Source organism: Neovison vison, chromosome 1 (assembly GCF_020171115.1).
Source record: "Neovison vison isolate M4711 chromosome 1, ASM_NN_V1, whole genome shotgun sequence".
In the NCBI taxonomy this organism is placed as follows: domain Eukaryota; kingdom Metazoa; phylum Chordata; class Mammalia; order Carnivora; family Mustelidae; genus Neogale; species Neogale vison.
The window spans coordinates 221,319,523-221,335,991 of NC_058091.1; the positions used below are offsets into that span (position 1 = coordinate 221,319,523).

Genomic DNA, 16,469 nt, shown 5'->3' on the forward strand with positions numbered 1-16,469 from the left:
TCTTAAACCCTCCATATATCTGTAAAAGTAAAACATTTAATAATTATGGTTTTCAATTTAAAGATCCCCATCATATAGTATTTTAAAAGGTCTGAATGTTAAAGGGACACAGGTGATTTTTATGCAAGCTATGGGTTCAGTGATTTTCTTCTAATTTACAGCTAAGAATTCTGGCAGTGGCTAGATGATATTCTAAGTGACTCAATAGAGAAACACAGTAAGGTCAAAGTCAGGGTCCTGAGATATCAACATGCACTGTAATGTTTAAAATTAGAATAAAGCAAAACAAAGACAGCTTCAGTGGATACTCGTAAGACAAAATGAGCCTGGTGAACCCATCAGTTTTCTTCTGATTCTATGATCCTAGGAGCCCTCAGCAAGTGTCATTAGCTCCCCATTCCTCCACCCAGGTGATTCACTCACGACCTAATACATTATCTCCCAAAAAGATCTGGAATTTGAACTGCCATGTCATGTTAGAAAGTTTCCAGGGAAGTGGAGCTGGTTCTTACCTTGGAAGAGCAAAAGCATACTTGAGGAGTTCGGAACACAAATGGCAGTTGGGTGACCACATGCCAAGACCTGGATTTTTTGCCTGTATGTTTGTCTGCAACTACAGTTTCCAAGAGATCCCAGACTGTAACCCAATCTGAGCCATGGATTAATCTAAGATCACAAAGTCAGTGGAATGTACAAAGTCCCAGGGTTCTATAACAACCTGAGCAACGTGAAGCTTAAGAGAGAAGCATGAATGACTGCCCCTTTTCCTTACCAGTCTATTTTACCTTCAAATGCTGATCAAAGCCTAAGTTCTCTGCTCAGGCCTTTAAAAAAACAAAACAAAACAACACAGCAGTATGATGTTTCAGGCTGATGCTGGTATCATTACCTTCCCTAATAAGCATGTCCAATGGCGATTAGTGTAGCTAAACCCTCCCACAGATCCAGGTCAACACTTTCAGAATTTACAACCAAGCTCACAAGGAAACTTCCTAATTACCAAGACAGAGGAAAAGAAAATAAAGAATCAGAACGGCAAGTGTTAATGACCACGGAAATGTCTATTTAGAGATCCCAAGTATCACAAAAACCAAATTTGCTACTTTAGAATCAAGACTTCCACTGATAGAGACTGTGCCTCTAATAAATGGATTTGTACACACCCTGTGCCCACTTTCATCCAGGTTGCCCCAGGACCATTTTAATATCTTGACTCTACCACTTAACTTTCAAAGGGATTACTCAGTTACCATGACGTCACTCCCAAATGACTAGGTTACATGTAGTAAAGACAGCTCAGATTAAGAGTTCGCACATGCTTACAAGAGATGGGTGTGCATGGGGGTGAAGGGGGGGACAGTTCAGGGTGTCTCGTCGTAATCTCCCTGAGAAACCAGACTATTTCCATTTCAACCAATACAAGGAACCGTCTCCCAAATTATTTAGAAGGAGGCCTACTCCCAGTTTTCTCCTCTATGACCCATTTCCACACAGGGACTCGAGTGATTCCTTAACTCCAACATCTGTCAGTTTTCAGCCCAGAAAGCAGATGGTCTCTGTCGTGAGGCTTATGATCCTCTTGTTTTAAAGATACGACCTGGGCTTTTGTTTTAAAGATACAACCTGGGCTTCTGATAACTGGATCTGCATGTAAAGAGAAGCAAGAAAAGCCATAAAACATATAATATTCTACCCTGTCACTGTAAACTTAGTCACACACACACACACACACTCTTCCCAGTGTTGACAAGTTCTAGTAATGGATAGCCCACGCCTGGCCATGGAGCAGGCTCCACATTCTAACAGTTTATTTTTCAAAAACTTCTAAAATCCCCCTTTTGCAGTTTCTCACACACACACTCCCTTTTCGTTTCTTCCTTCTCTCTCCTTTCTCCCTCCCTCTTAACCCTTGGGAGACCTACCTATTCTAGGACCCAAACAATTTATAATCTTTTATGGAAAGCTTCACACTAAGGAATAAAAACATTAGCACCATGTGTGTGTGTTCCTATTCATGTCCTCTGTCCCTGGGAAGCTTTAATGGGCTACAGGATACACAAGGAGTCTGTAAGAACATGCTGCTTGGGCGCCTGGGTGGCTCAGTGGGTTAAGCCGCTGCCTTCGGCTCAGGTCATGATCTCAGGGTCCTGGGATCGAGTCCCGCATCGGGCTCTCTGCTCAGCAGGGAGCCTGCTTCCCTCTCTCTCTCTCTGCCTGCCTCTCCATCTACTTGTGATTTCTCTCTGTCAAATAAATAAATAAAATCTTTAAAAAAAAAAAAAAAAAGAACGTGCTGCTTTGGTCTAGGGTGGCCAGGCTCTGCCCAGACAGCACTGAGACACCTGCTAGAAGTTCCTGGCCTGGGCCTCAGCTTTCTCCTCTTCCCCCAGAGTATCCCTTCCCTTTACTAGGCTGGGGGAAGGCAACCCAGGAGTGAGGGTTTCACGGAAAAGTACCAATGCCAGAGCTACCCATGAGAGGAGGACTGAAGGGTGAGTCCTGCAGTGACAGGCAGGCCTGTCCTGCCTGCAGAAAACACAGTCTGGAGCTGGAAGAAAGGAGAGGGATGAAAGGAAGCAGGTAGGAAACAGGCCTGGGCAGAGCACGGAGTGGGAGGAAATGGGTACAGAGACTCGGGGAGGGGCCTGGCCTGCAGGTCAGGCATGGAGAGTCTGAGAGGAGGCCAGCCAGTGAGCTAGCTTCCAGCCTCCTGCGCAACAGGCTGGGAGAGGCAGGGCTCAAACTCAGGGGATAAGGGGCTGGTGGGTAAGGCAGGGGGCAAGTATCCAGATGCCCTCAGAGCCGGGATTCTGAACCAGAGCTCTTGCAGAGCTCTTAGAAGAAAGAGAGACTCTGAAGGCTATGAACAAAGCCTGAGCTTCCAGGCAGGTAGTGAAAAGTCTGAAACTGTCATTGCCTGTTTGGGCGATGAGGCAGACAATAAAGTGAGCAACAGTGAGTAAGGGGATATGATTCAGGGAGGAGAGCTGACAGCCCAGCTGTGAATGTGCAGGAGCTGGGACACAATGACGTAGTCACTGTCATTGAGCTGTAGTCAGCTCCCCACAGAGAGTGGTTACCACCCATGGTCTGTCATTCCTTACTTCAGGGCTGGTGCCCAGCTCCTCGGCCTCACCCCACCCTTGCCCCTACTATCCCATGGCCCCCACTACTGTTCATGCTGAGGTCATCACTGCCTTCCCTGTCATCCTGGAGTGTCAGTGCTGTCCAGATTCCTCTTGGGATCTCTCTGAGAACACTGTGTGGCTTCCTTTTTACCAGACTCTCTTCCAGGCCTCCTGGCCTGTGCCTGCCTACATTTCGGCCCACTCTTTAAATGGGGCCTCCTTAGTTCTCCCACAGATGAACCTAACCTACTTCTCCTACGGTCCTAATGATGACACTCAAACTTACTATTTCTGATCCAGCCTCTCTGGGGCCCTGAACTCTCACATCCAACAGCCTGCTTGGGGGCTCTTTCCTTCCTGCCTCTGAGACTTTGCCCTTCCCAGGTGCCTATCCCAAGTACTCCCCACTGATGGCTCTTTACCATCTTTTAGGTCTCCTGTTCAATGATACTCGCTGACCACATTATCTAAAGTAGCCCCCCCCATACTGTGACTTTCTTCTCAACACCTGCTTATAGCCTTTGGAACACTGATCACCACTGGGCAACTGACTTATTTAGATGCTTGTTTATTTGCAAGGCCCAAACACTCTGTCCTGTTCACCATTAGAGCCCTTGCCCAGCTAGGGATATTGGTGCTATGAATCTTGGCTGAGTGAAGGAATGAAGGCTCCACGGTATTCAGTCTACATCAGATGCTCAACAAACTAGATTAACTGGGCTTCTGGGGATCAAAGGAATGAGTACAAGTTCTGTCTTCCCTTCCCCCACTCTTGCATGTACAGGGAGCTCATTCATCTCCCTGGGCCCCCAGGTCAAAATCCCCAGGGCCACTGGGGAATGTTTCCTTGTGTCTCAGAGCCAATGGCTCATCAACTTTGATCACCTTTATATCCTCAGGGTCTCTCAAAGCCACAGTCTTACCATATTCCTTGGTCAGACTTGCAAAAAACCCTTTAGACATGCTCCTGCAATAATGTACTAATTGGTTTCCAGGTATCTCCCTTCCCTCCCAGAACTAAAAGCCCCAGCGCAGCCAGACATACCTTCTCCCTTTGGTAAACACCAAGAAAGTGCCCACAAATATCAAGGGCCTCAACTCTCATCCTTGGCCTCATCGCCCACTACCCACCCCCTCGTTGTAATGATAGAAATAGCGTGAATACTTATGATTTACAGAGTTTTTATGTGCTCGTTGTTACGTTAGGCGTTTTACACATATGAACATATTTTACTCTTTGTAACAATCCTGTAAGTAATTTACTTGTCCCTTTTTATAGACGGAGCAACTGAAGTCTAACAAACTTCCCCGATCTTGTTCAAACCCAGGGCAACTGGCTTTAGGTCAATCCTCTTCACCATCGTGGTATATTATACTGCCTCTTCAAACTTCCTGCATCAGCAATACTGGGTTATGCTTCAAGTTTTTTATGCTCCAGCAACACTGAGCTATGTGTAGTCCCTTGAACTCTGCTGTTAGGGTCACTATGCCTTTGTACACACCATTTCTTTTGCCCTTTGGGAGGCCCTGTCCTTCTGTCTGATAAATACCAAACTATCCTTTCAAACCTCCCTGAGGTCTTGCCTTTTCTACGTGGTCTTTTGGCTCCTTGAGACCAAATCCTGGCCTACTCAGTGACCACTCCTGAAGCTTACAGGTACATTACAAATACGTCTCTATTGCCCTGGTTTGCAATGATTCATTCCCATGTCTTCACTGAGGGTAATCCCATGACTCACCTCTGGGCCACAGTGCTCAGGCTCACAACAGATGCTCAATAAATGTGTTTTAATTGGACTTTCCACAGGAGGGGTGAGTACAAATGCCACAATACCCAACGTATCAGGACAAGAGATAAGTGTATTGTCCATTCTTTTTAAAAGACACGCATTCACGAGCAAAACAAAAACTCGCGCTACACTACAGATGTTTTTGAAAAGAGGATGCAGCATACCTAAAGATTTGATACATTCTGACCACTGCAGCAGTGAGTTTAAGATCCCTGAGTGTCCCTGGTATTCAGGGCAACCGCTGAGTAATAGGGATTCAGAAACACACACACACACACACACACACACACACACAAAACCCCAAAACCAACTTTTATTCCATGGGTTCCCGGCAAAACACATTAGGAAAATTGCTCCAACTGATGAAGCGAGTCACAAGCTGCCCACTGGCATGGATAATGGTGCTTGATTTAGTTGTCACTGAGATTTGGATATTGTCACATACACTCAATGAAAGTATGACAGATTTCTGACCAATAAGGTTAAAAACCAAACATCTTCTAGAATCTCTAAATTGTGTTTTAGCAACACTAAAGTTGCACCTCAAAACTGAGCAGCCATATTTATAGACCAACAGTAGTCCTTTCACCTTACATATGTGATGTAAGTAATAAAGAAGCTTAAAGAAAGGAGAGAAGCTTGATCTTCTTCCCTCCCTCCACAAAGTTTTTAATCCAAAGGGAGAAAAATGTTATAAAGCTCAGGGGTAACATACAGCAGCCCGGGATTTCTGTCTCCCGAAGCAGCAGGTGAATGGCTCTACTCAGCTGACCTTGTGGAAAGAATCGAGGGGCAGAGGAGATAAAGCCAGGCATAAAAAACAAAAAACATAAATCTGTTTCCTGTTCAAGAGGAGTGATAAGATGGGACATCTCTGCCTTCTACCTGATCTAAGCAAGGAAAACTCCCAAGTTTCTCACTTTGGTAGTTCACCTTATTCACAGGGGACATGCTTCAAAACCCCCAGTAGATGCCTAAAACTGCAGACAGTATTGAGCCCTATATATCCACTATATTTTTTCCTATATATAGATATGGATGATAAAATGTAATTCATAAACTGGGCACAGTAAGAGATGAACAGTAACTAATAATAAAATAGATTTTAACAACATACTAAAAAGCAGTTAGGTGAATATGGCCTCTCTCTGCCTCTGGTGATGATGTGAGATAAAATGTGTGCGTGATGAGATGCAGCGCAGTGAATGACGTAGGCGCTGTGACCTGGTCTCGGGCCACTATCATTGGCTTCTGGACTGTGGCTGACCACGGATAACGGGGACTGCAGAAAGTGAAATCAGAGATGGGTGGGGGACTACTGAATTCAGGATTCTGTTAGCTGAAGGTTTTCTGTAGATATCTTTCATTGAGTTGATGAAATTCCCCTCTGTGCTTGGTGTTCTGAGAGTTTTTGTCATGAGTGAGTACTGGATTCTGTGGAGTACTTTTGCCCCATATACTAATCTGATTATGTGATAATCCTTACTTAGCTTATTTCTGGGACAGATTATATTGATTGATTTTCTAGTGCTGAACCATCTTTGCATACCTGGGATAAACTGATCATGATGTCTGTTTTCCTTCACTGCTGGATTTGATTTGTTAATAATTAGTTGACAGAACATACGACGTTTTCTTCCATGCAAATATTCCCTAGAAGTATAAGCTTTAAGACTGTGTCACTTAAACTCATTCATGAAATTTACATGACAGCAGGGCAAGAGAAAGGGTATTTTGAAAAGTTTAAGACTTTATAGAGTATTGATAGATGTTTTCCTAAAATTAAAAGAAGAAAATTTACCTTTAAATAAAAAATATATGATATGATTTAAAAAATAAATAAATAAACTGTTTCCAATGGAATGTGTAAGTTTTCCAGCAAAACATCAGACCAAGTCAGTGAGCCTCCAGCCAACCTGTTGTCTACAACAGTCAAGACAAAAAACAATGAAGGGAACAGTAAACTGCCTTTGGGATACAGAACAAGGATTGTCATCAGTTCAATACTGTGTAAAAATCTAGGCCTGAGATCAGGTCTCTATGATCAGATTGTCTCTCTAAGAACCCAGAGAGTTAAAAGGTATAGGCCCATGAAGGCCCAGTTGGAAAAGAAACTTTCAAAGTTTTCCTGTAACAGAGCAAGGCAACAAACCAGTACCATGCTGAACTGGCAAGGCAAATGCAATGGAACCAGCCAAAAAAGCTTCCATGATGAAAATGTCTACCATAATACAGACTTAAGGGAAGAATGTGAAACCCTTCCATCTCTCCTTTTTGTCTAAATGGTACACATATCCTACCACAAAAGCTCTGAGATGTTCATTCATATGTTCAAGGCGGGATTTACTCTTTGAAGGATGCAAGAAGCTGATATTAAAGAAAAGGTTAAGATGAAGTCCTCTAAATTACAATGTGAATCAGAACAAGTGGCTAGGAAAAAAAAAAAAAAGGAAAATAAATGATCTGATGGACAAAGTCAGCAAGTATGCAGAGAAGAAGCTGGGCAGGAGAGATATTCCCAGAGCTAGGGCTCACGCACCTGAGGGTGCAGGATAGGTGTCCTCACCTGGACACTGGGTACAGTCACAATGAGACTGGCAAAAGGACAACTTGAGGATGGCAAGGTCCTTTCGAAAGGACAGACTTAGGGAACTTGATCAGCCAGGTGTGGAATGGGGTTAAAGTGGCAGTTGGAGGAGGAGACAGCATTTAGAGCAGTGAAGGGAAGTCACAGAATGGGAAGAGTCCCACTGTAAGCATATGCTACACGCCCTCAGGGAAGGACACAGAGCCGGAATTGATCACTGTATAATAAGAGCATGCAACAGCTACATACACCACCCTGGACAGGAAGACAGTTGTCCTTCAAGTTTCTAGATCTCCATAATAAATATAAAGCAGTGCTGGTTCTTTGAGACCAATAATAAACAGATGTGCATAGAGATGATCTTCAGGAAACCTATCTCCAAACTCTAAGAATCCTGGAAATCCCCAGTCACAAAGGCTGGGACTAATAGAAGGGAGGGAAGAAAATCCGTCCCCTTTTCTGTTTCACTGAACTGGAAAAAAACCGGGTCCATGACTTGGGGAATGGGAAAAGGCCTCCCACACTCTTCCACTTTGCTGGGAAGAGCCTAAGTTACTTCAGTTCCTAAGAAGGAACTTGGGACTCGGGTTCTGTGCCAGTGTGAGTGGTCTGAATTGCAGTGCTCTGGATTGGAATGCCCTGGGCTGGAAAGTCAGGGTCAGACTAGCCTGAGAATTCTCTCAGTAATATTATCAACAGGTAGACAGGGCAAAGAAAGGCTCCAAGCCTCTCGGTGGAGAAACACAGGTGTAACGCCAGAGCAGGCCGATCTCTTTGCGAAGTGGCCTCAACTGGGAGTAGAGACCTCATCATAGCCAGGACTACACGACTCAAATATTTAGGGGCCCCTGACAGACTTGAAAGGCGAGACGTTATAGAATGTACTGCCACGAAAGTTGTGCTCTTATTCATAGATAGCATTATCTCTTTAGCTAATTAGCTGCATTTATTTTGCTGGTCGGGCATGGATGACACATCTTGAATAAAAATGACCAACACCAAAACATCAGGTGTCTAACCATACGGAGCAGAACAAGAAAAGCCTAGTTAACCTTACTTAAATCGAAACTCTAACATGGTGTCGCGGGACCAACGTTGTTCAAGTTGTATTAAAGGTAAGTGTGACTTTAAAGTATACTCAGGATCAGACAAAGGTGTGTGTGTGTGTGTGTGTGTTATAGGTTTATATTTGCGTGTGAGCCTACAAATAGGGCACATCAGAATATTCCGGGATGCTGCTGAAATCTATGAAACACCAAGGGAAGTTTCGGAAGGAAAATTTACTGAGTTTTCCGAAGTATGAGCTATCTGCATTCCTGCTCCACAAAGTTATAGGCATAACAAAGAGAATACACCATTTTCTGGTGTTCTTTCAACCCTGGAGCACAGAGATTATGAAGCTCCCAATCTGATAGGCAGTATCCTGTTTATGTGAGCGCACCATTGCTCTTAAATGTGCTCGCGGGGACGTGAGAGTCAAGTTGCAAAGAAAAACGAAGAACCTAGGGTTAGGCAACTCAGAAGGCAGGCCCCTCTAAAACCACCATAATGCCACCTTTCTGTGCTGGACACAATGGGGAGAGAAGAGAAACACTCCCCTTCAAAATCCTATTCTCTCAATCTGAGTGTCAGCAGCTAACTCTGAACTGCCTTCCACTTATGCCACCAGCTTCAACCAGATTTTAAAATTCTCTTGTCCTCCACCTGTTCTGTCAAATACGTTTAAAAAATGAAAAGGCCAGCCTGTATTAGGAATAAATGTCAGCAAACCAGTAAAAAAAAAAAAAAAGCAAAGTTATGCAGACCTGTCTCTTTTAAGCAGACAATACGAACCAGGCGAACTGGAGCTATCTTTGCATTGCACATCTGCATCTTATAAAGGTCAAATATTTAATAGGAAGGAACATCTGAAAGGCTCTACAAAGGGAAGCAGAAGCCTCCAGCGCCTGAGTGAAGGAAAGGGATGGATCTGATCAGATCAGAGACAGACAAAGTATCTCTCCTCCCCCCTTTTACTCCCCCCTCCACTCACTCTACTCACGCCCTTCTCACCCACATTTCAAAAGAACAACTGGAAAAGCACCGGCAAGTAGGATTCCGCAGGAAATCCGCGAGGATGACAGACAGAACACCTGAAACAGGGCCCCCCTGGCAGGGTAGAAACTTTTCGAACTGTCGCCCAGGAAACAAAACCCCAGCTGCTAAGGGGCTTGGGCAGCGTGGCTGCCGCCAAAGCCAACACGTTCCCTCTCCAGGCAAAGTATCGCCGCGTTGTTGTTTTTTACCTTTGTGTTCGTCGAAGCCTGTTCCCACTCCTCAAATGAGGCAAAGTAAAGTTTGAGAGCACAGTCCAAAAATTGGGGTCAGACATATCCATTTCTTTCTCTCTTCAATTCACTGCGGGTTCAAGGCCATAAGGCCAAACCAGGGAGGGGACGGTAAAATGGAAAAATAAAATAAAATAAAAGACGGAAAAAAAAAAAAAGAGGAAAAATATCCCAATTATCTACTCGCTCCCTCCAGAGGAAACGTGCTGTGAACTGTGATCTCAAGAACTTGGAGCCCGTCTGAAAAGTACCCGTCCTAGCCTTTAATTAACGCACAGCCATTTCTCCCAGGTTCAGGAAACTTATTTCCTCCTGGGTTTGCCCTCTCCTGGCCAGCCCTGGGCAGCTATAAACAGTAATTACAAGAGTGGGGCCGTGCGTTCTGCACAAAATGCTGTCTGTGTGTGATTCAGTCCAAGGTACTTTGTCATCTGTTTGGCAGATACCATTTGCAGCTCCTGCGGGGGGGTGGTATGGGGGGGGCGGGATGACTATTTTAAGTCTCTGGTTCCGGGAGGCTGTTGCTTATCAGCAAACCATTCAACATCCGAACATGCCCAGTACCGAGTTTCCTTTTGGTATCTACATACAAGGAAAAGAACTGAAATACAAAAAGCGCCTCTTCTCCCCCTTTGCAAAAGGAAAAAAAAAAAAAAAAGGAAACTTACAAGCACTTTTAGAAAACTGGCCTATAGGCGGACTAGAACAGGACACCTTTGTGCGGCCGGGCCGACGGGCGCTGGTTGCGGAGGGGAGGAGGCTCCCCACCCCGCAGACACTCCCCCGGGAGCGGGGCCTCATGGGAAAGGGGGCCGGCGGGGGTGGGGGGTGGGGGCTCCGGTGCGCGAGCCCTGGAGCAGCCCCGACCCCAGCATCCCCTGCCCCCGCGCGCGCCCAGCTCGCGCGCCCCCAGCTCGCGGCCCCAGATGGATAATTCCCCCCCAAATAAATAAACAAATCCAGCCGCGGCCAGCACCGGGTGAGGCGAGCGTGGCGCACACCTGAAGGCTGGTCTGTGATTCACGGCAGAATGGATCACCACAAAAACACTCCTAGGAAGTGAGTAATTACTCTTTACCCGGACGCCGTTTGCAGGAAAAGCACGCCGATGGGATGCCACACTCGCCCAAAAACCTCAGTCAACTATATTTATGAGTTTACATTCATTTGATGAATTACGACAGGCACACCTGTTTGGCTTCGTGGACGGCAGACACCGCCAGGGAATGGGGAGCTACTACCTGCGAAGACACTACTTGGCATTTATTTAACAAATGCTCGATTATTTCCCTTCCACGTGTGTTCAGACTTGAGGGAGTGAAAGGCAAGGCTGAATCCATGTTTCTGTCGTTCATCTTGAAGGAAGGCATGGAATTCAAATTACTTCCCAAACTGACAAATGCTTGTGTGAAAGTCTATGAAGGAAAAAAAAAAATTAGAATTTAAATTAGCTGCCTTAAATCTGGCATAACAGGGTGAGAGCTACTAAATTTCACAAGATTTTAATTTAAAAAATCTCATAAAAAATGGTTTAGTTCACCTACTAAATACTGGAAACAAACTTGCTTACAGAAATAAGAAAGTGGAGGGGAGGTCAGGTGACAAAGGGAGGGGGTAAACAAAGAACAGAAGTGTACTTTGGGATCCTCTCTATCTAATTCTTATGACTCCCTAAATATTTTCACCCCAAGGACTCTTGGAATTTCTGATAATCATTATTTTACAAGTCCTTATTACACATTACCTCCTGAAATTTTCACTGAGCCTCCTTGGATCCTTGGTATCTACGAGATAGACAAAAGCGGCAATTTTTCCTCAATTTAACAAGTGACAAAATATACTTCACCAGACACTTAGGAACTTGCTTTTCAGTATGTTTTGTTCCATACTAAGCCATTTCTTCTCCACCCCCCCCCTTTTTTAAAGTTCTTAAAAAGGTATTTTTTAAAGGCTGACAGAAAGACAGTACTACCCATGTTCCAGCGCTGTTTGTCAACCTCATTCCTTGGACATGTGAGGGTGCATAATTCTTTGTTCTGGGGGTTGTCTTGTACATCGGAGGGCCTTTAGCAGCACGCCTGACCTCTACCCACTAGATGCCAGTTTTGACAATCAAAAATGTCTACAGACATTGCCAAGTATTTCTTAGGGGGCAAAATCACTCCCTGGCCGAGAACCACTACTGCCTTAAATAAAGCCTCCCTCTGAGAAAGGGAGCGCAGAGCATTGGTGAAGAGCAAAAAACTTGGGTCTGAATTCTGGATCCAATATTTAACTATGAATTAAGACAAGTCACTTAATCTCTGTCCATTTCCCCCATTTGGGGGGGCACATGATAGGACAAACTTTTAAGAGATCAACATACATAAGTGAGATGACATATATAAGCCCCTATAAGCAGTGTTGAGAACACACTGCACATAATGTCAGCAGTACACAGAAGTTAAAAGAATGCAATGCTGAGGGGTGTGGGAATAGAGCAGAGGTCACTGCACACCATGTCCTCTACTTTCATGGTGGCCAGAATGTGCCTCCCCTGAGGTGTAAACAAACTGTTTACTGCTGTCTTCCCTACTAGTCTGTGAGTTCCTCAAGGTTGTGGTCATGTTTTACTGATTTCTCTGTTTCCAAGATCTGACAGTTCCCGAATTATATAAGCAGTTAGTAAATACTTTTGAATGGAGATGCTTCAGATACTTGGGCTTCCCTCAAAATGCCCTAAAATTATCGGTATTAGCAGGTCAACTGACTTTTGTCAAAGAATCTTAACTTCTTATGAATCCCATGAACATACTTTTAAGTTCTAAAGAATTTCTCTCATTGACTAATTTTTATCTACACTCTAACTGAAAACAAAAGTCCTGTAATTCCTCACATCGCAACCAAAACTAAGAGAAACCCTCTTTGTATCCACCCACTACCTGCATCCCCAAAGGTAAGCCCAGGGAATTTTGTGTGCTGAGTTAATAGGTACTCGAGTTTAAGAAGGAAAATTACATAGTAGAGACTGCCCAGAGAAGAACCATCAGGAAGGTAAAAGGAGACATGAAAGTGTGCTATCTACATCACATGGTGAAGAAACTGTGTTCAAAGTGCAGAAAGAGAAAATTTGGGAAGCTTGAAAGTGGTCTTTGAATACTGAAATAACTATTATGTGGAAGAGTCTTCGGATCCAAAGATGAAAAGGGCTGATAGGCCAAGAGAGGATATCCTATAAAAGTGTCTGAGTAGAGGTAACTTGAAGGAGATGCAGTGCACAGAATTCAAGTTCTGGATGGTTCCAAGAACTAATGACTCTAGCTCCCAAATCCTATATTCTATTTCTTCTAGAAAAGCCCTTTTATTTGGGCAATACCCATTAACAATGATAACTAAAATGGGTAAATGAGTACATAAAATATTTTTTCTCCTTTTGATTGAATGATAAATATCCTGGTCTGGGAGCAGATGTCACTACAGCCTCCACTCTGTACATTCTGGGTAATCCATCCTGCAGATTTTCAAAGGGATGGGTAAAAACACGTTTTTTTATTTTTTTTAAAAGATTTTATTTATTTGACAGACAGAGATCACAAGCAGGCAGAGAGGCAGGCAGAGAGAGAGGAGCAAGCTCTCTCTGCTGAGCAGGGAGAGCCCGATGCGGGGCTCGATCCCAGGACCCTGAGATCATGACCTGAGCCGAAGGCAGAGGCTTTAACCCACTGAGCCACCCAGGTGCCCCCAAAACACGTTTTTTAAAACTACATATACTTAAACATGTGTTTTGCACTTAGGTAGCTTGGGAAAATTGGGGTTGTATCCAAAATGAAAAAATAAAAAAAGGTAAATTACACGAGGGGCCAGAAATGAACTAGTTAACACAGTGAAAGTGGCTGATACATTCCCACATTCATTTAAGATAAGAGTAGGAGTGACACTCAAGTGTAACTTGTCTTCTAACCTGTTTGACTTGATTTGGGAACCTATGATTCAGAAGCTAATGCAGTTAGCAAACACAAGAATTAAAATTGTCAGAACTACTGACATTTTCCTACAGAGAAATAATTATATGGGCTACAGCTATAGTTTGGTTGCAAGTACAGTGAAATTGGCTACTAAACTAAGAGGAAATTGAAATTAATGGAAATTCTTAAGACTATAACTGGTCTAAGTCAATATACAGATATTCAAGATTTTCTACTTATTGCACAATAACTGAGCCTACACAGTAATGGACAAGCTTTGTGATCTGGAATGCTCACTCATTTAATCAGATGATATTATGAGCCATTGTTTTTATAAGAAAGGTGAATGACAAAGAAAAATAAGCTTCTCACGATACTGAAATGGGGGCTTAGATTGCAATGAGTAGTTAAGAATGGGTCAAATTCTTCATTGTTCACCTCCCTCCTATATACAAAGAAGTCCCATGTTCTTTTCACTTACTTGAATTCTCCCATCCACTTGGTACCCTCTGCCCCATGCCCACTCAATAGGGTTTCCTCCCACCCTCCACAGAACAGCAGATAATAATCCCCGGAGCCTTCCTTGAACTTCAACACTGTGGGAGACTAAGCTCTCTAACGCAGATGTGCAGCCCGGGAATCCGTCAGCTCCCTGCACTGACACTCTGGCTACAAGGCCAATTCCAATGAGAAGACACCAAGAAAAGTGGTGTTGATACCGAGTTCCTAAAATATTCTACCTAATCTTGGCCTCCTCTGGGGATTGTGCTATAAACTAACTCTGATTTTCATCCAACCCCGTTTTTAGAGCACCCTGCAGTGACTACTTCCCTAATACTGTCCATATGTACAGGTCTGCCTTGTTCACCTTCTAAATGCTGCCTTGCAAACTGAAGGGCAGAAGTGTGAGCAGCAAACTGACTGACCTCAATAAGCCATCCTTGTAATCATAGCACATATTAAGAAATAAAGCTTAAAGGCTGAGCTAGAGATGTGAAGAAAGTTGCATCAAAGTGGAGTAGGTTGAAAGAAAACTCTACTAGTGTTATTAAACTTTTTTTTTTTTGCTCACATTACTAAACTATGAAAGAAGATAAAAGAGATAAATGAAAATTATCATGTAGGGATAAATGTGAATGCCCAGTAACAGGAGATGGATAATAAGGAGGTTACATCATCCTTGGAATATGAAAAAATATTAAACAATATCACAAGGCAGATTCACATTTATAGAGTGAGGAGATAAAACAACAGAAACACAATTAAACTGATTTCTATTTCTTAACAGGTTGAGCAGAACTGCGAGATCCCAAGGGCTGGCTGAAAGATAAGACCCGAGAGAGCAAAGGGCAGGGTGGAGACTAACTAGAATGGGAAGAGAACATAACATTGTCCTTAGGTACTTCTTGGACTCTAGGAGAATCATTGGCTCAGAAATGTAGCAAATAACCAGTAACTTTAAAAAAAAAACAACCCCAAGAGGAGAGAACAGATGAATACAGACCATGGAGTATTTATCCCCCACACTGGTGACTCCTTGATGGATAGGACAGAAAAGTGGAGTAGAACATGTGTGATGACAGTCCAGCATACAGGACTGGGCTGGGTTGCACGATCACTGTTTGCAAGCATGTCACCCTACCTCTCTGCCCTCTGCCTTACCAGCAAGCGAAGGTCCTGGGAGAAGCTGCATAGTCAGGCTGACAGAGCTCTACCCCTGTGACAGGAAGTGGACAGAAAAGGTCTATCACCCTTATGGGGCTGCTGCAAGGGTCATCCTACAGGAGATGACAGGGAACCAGAGATGACTGTGTCACTCCATTCTAAACCAGCTGTCTACAAGATCCGCCAATAAGTGACACAGAGTCATAGCTCTAACAGAGCTAAGCAACCCAATTTGGGAGAGGAGAACATGGCTTGGAGATCAGACACCTCATTTCACAAGTGGGAAGGCTAACTCCTGTCTTTAAGACTGAACTTCTTGCCACTTGTTCTAGGCAGCCTTCCTTTGAGGTTCCCTATCCCTACTGTTGAGTATCCCTCTACTGGCCTCTGCTCCTGAGAACTTCTGTAGGGAAAATGTTCTTCCACTGTATCAAAATCAAAATCTGTTTGCAGCTCAATCCCCATCAGAATAAGAGCCCCTTAAGGGAAGGGCTCTATCCCCTTCATCTTTCAATCCTCAATACAACCATTTGGATGAATGTTGAGAGAAGGGAGGAAAGGAAAAAAGATTTGCTCAGGGTTAAAATGATACTTGACGGCAAAGTCAGGTATAGAATCCTGACATTTTGGAGACTCAGTTTGTACATTAAATTTTGTACATTTGTAAAAGCTTTTTTTGATCTAGTCCTCCTAAATTTCATGACTCCGTTGCTGTACCTATTAGGCAGGTCTATTGTCTCAGATTTCAAAATCTCAGAAAATAGAGACTGCACATAAATAGTTTTATGTATGTACACATATACATGCATATAATTCATTTATATGAAATACTAACTGCTTTTTGCTTGTAACAGTGACCCCCAGATCGTAATCATTGCATTAGTCTCTCAATCTGGAATTAACTTCAAGGACATGGAGTTTCTTGATCCAGAAGCCTGGGTCTAAGGTTCATCATTTCTTCTGCGGTTCCTGAGCATGAATTACAGTGCAATTATCACAAGTGTCAATTTGGTTTAAGTGGGTCAGGG

General features: G+C 43.7%; 1 protein-coding gene across 7 annotated transcripts in view; it reads right to left on the minus strand.

Annotated features, from left to right (window-relative positions):
- Positions 1-16,469, minus strand: part of MAST4 (microtubule associated serine/threonine kinase family member 4) — a 553,319-nt gene that overhangs the window by 158,972 nt on the left and 377,878 nt on the right. For 2 of the 7 annotated variants that reach the window (XM_044267830.1, XM_044267827.1), the window contains exon 1: positions 9,791-10,269. The exons of the other annotated variants lie outside the window; for them this stretch is intronic. In XM_044267830.1, the coding sequence (XP_044123765.1) occupies positions 9,791-9,882 (92 nt within the window). In that variant the 5' untranslated portion in view covers positions 9,883-10,269. Of the gene's footprint in view, positions 1-9,790; positions 10,270-16,469 lie in introns of those variants that run through there. 7 annotated transcript variants of the gene reach the window in all.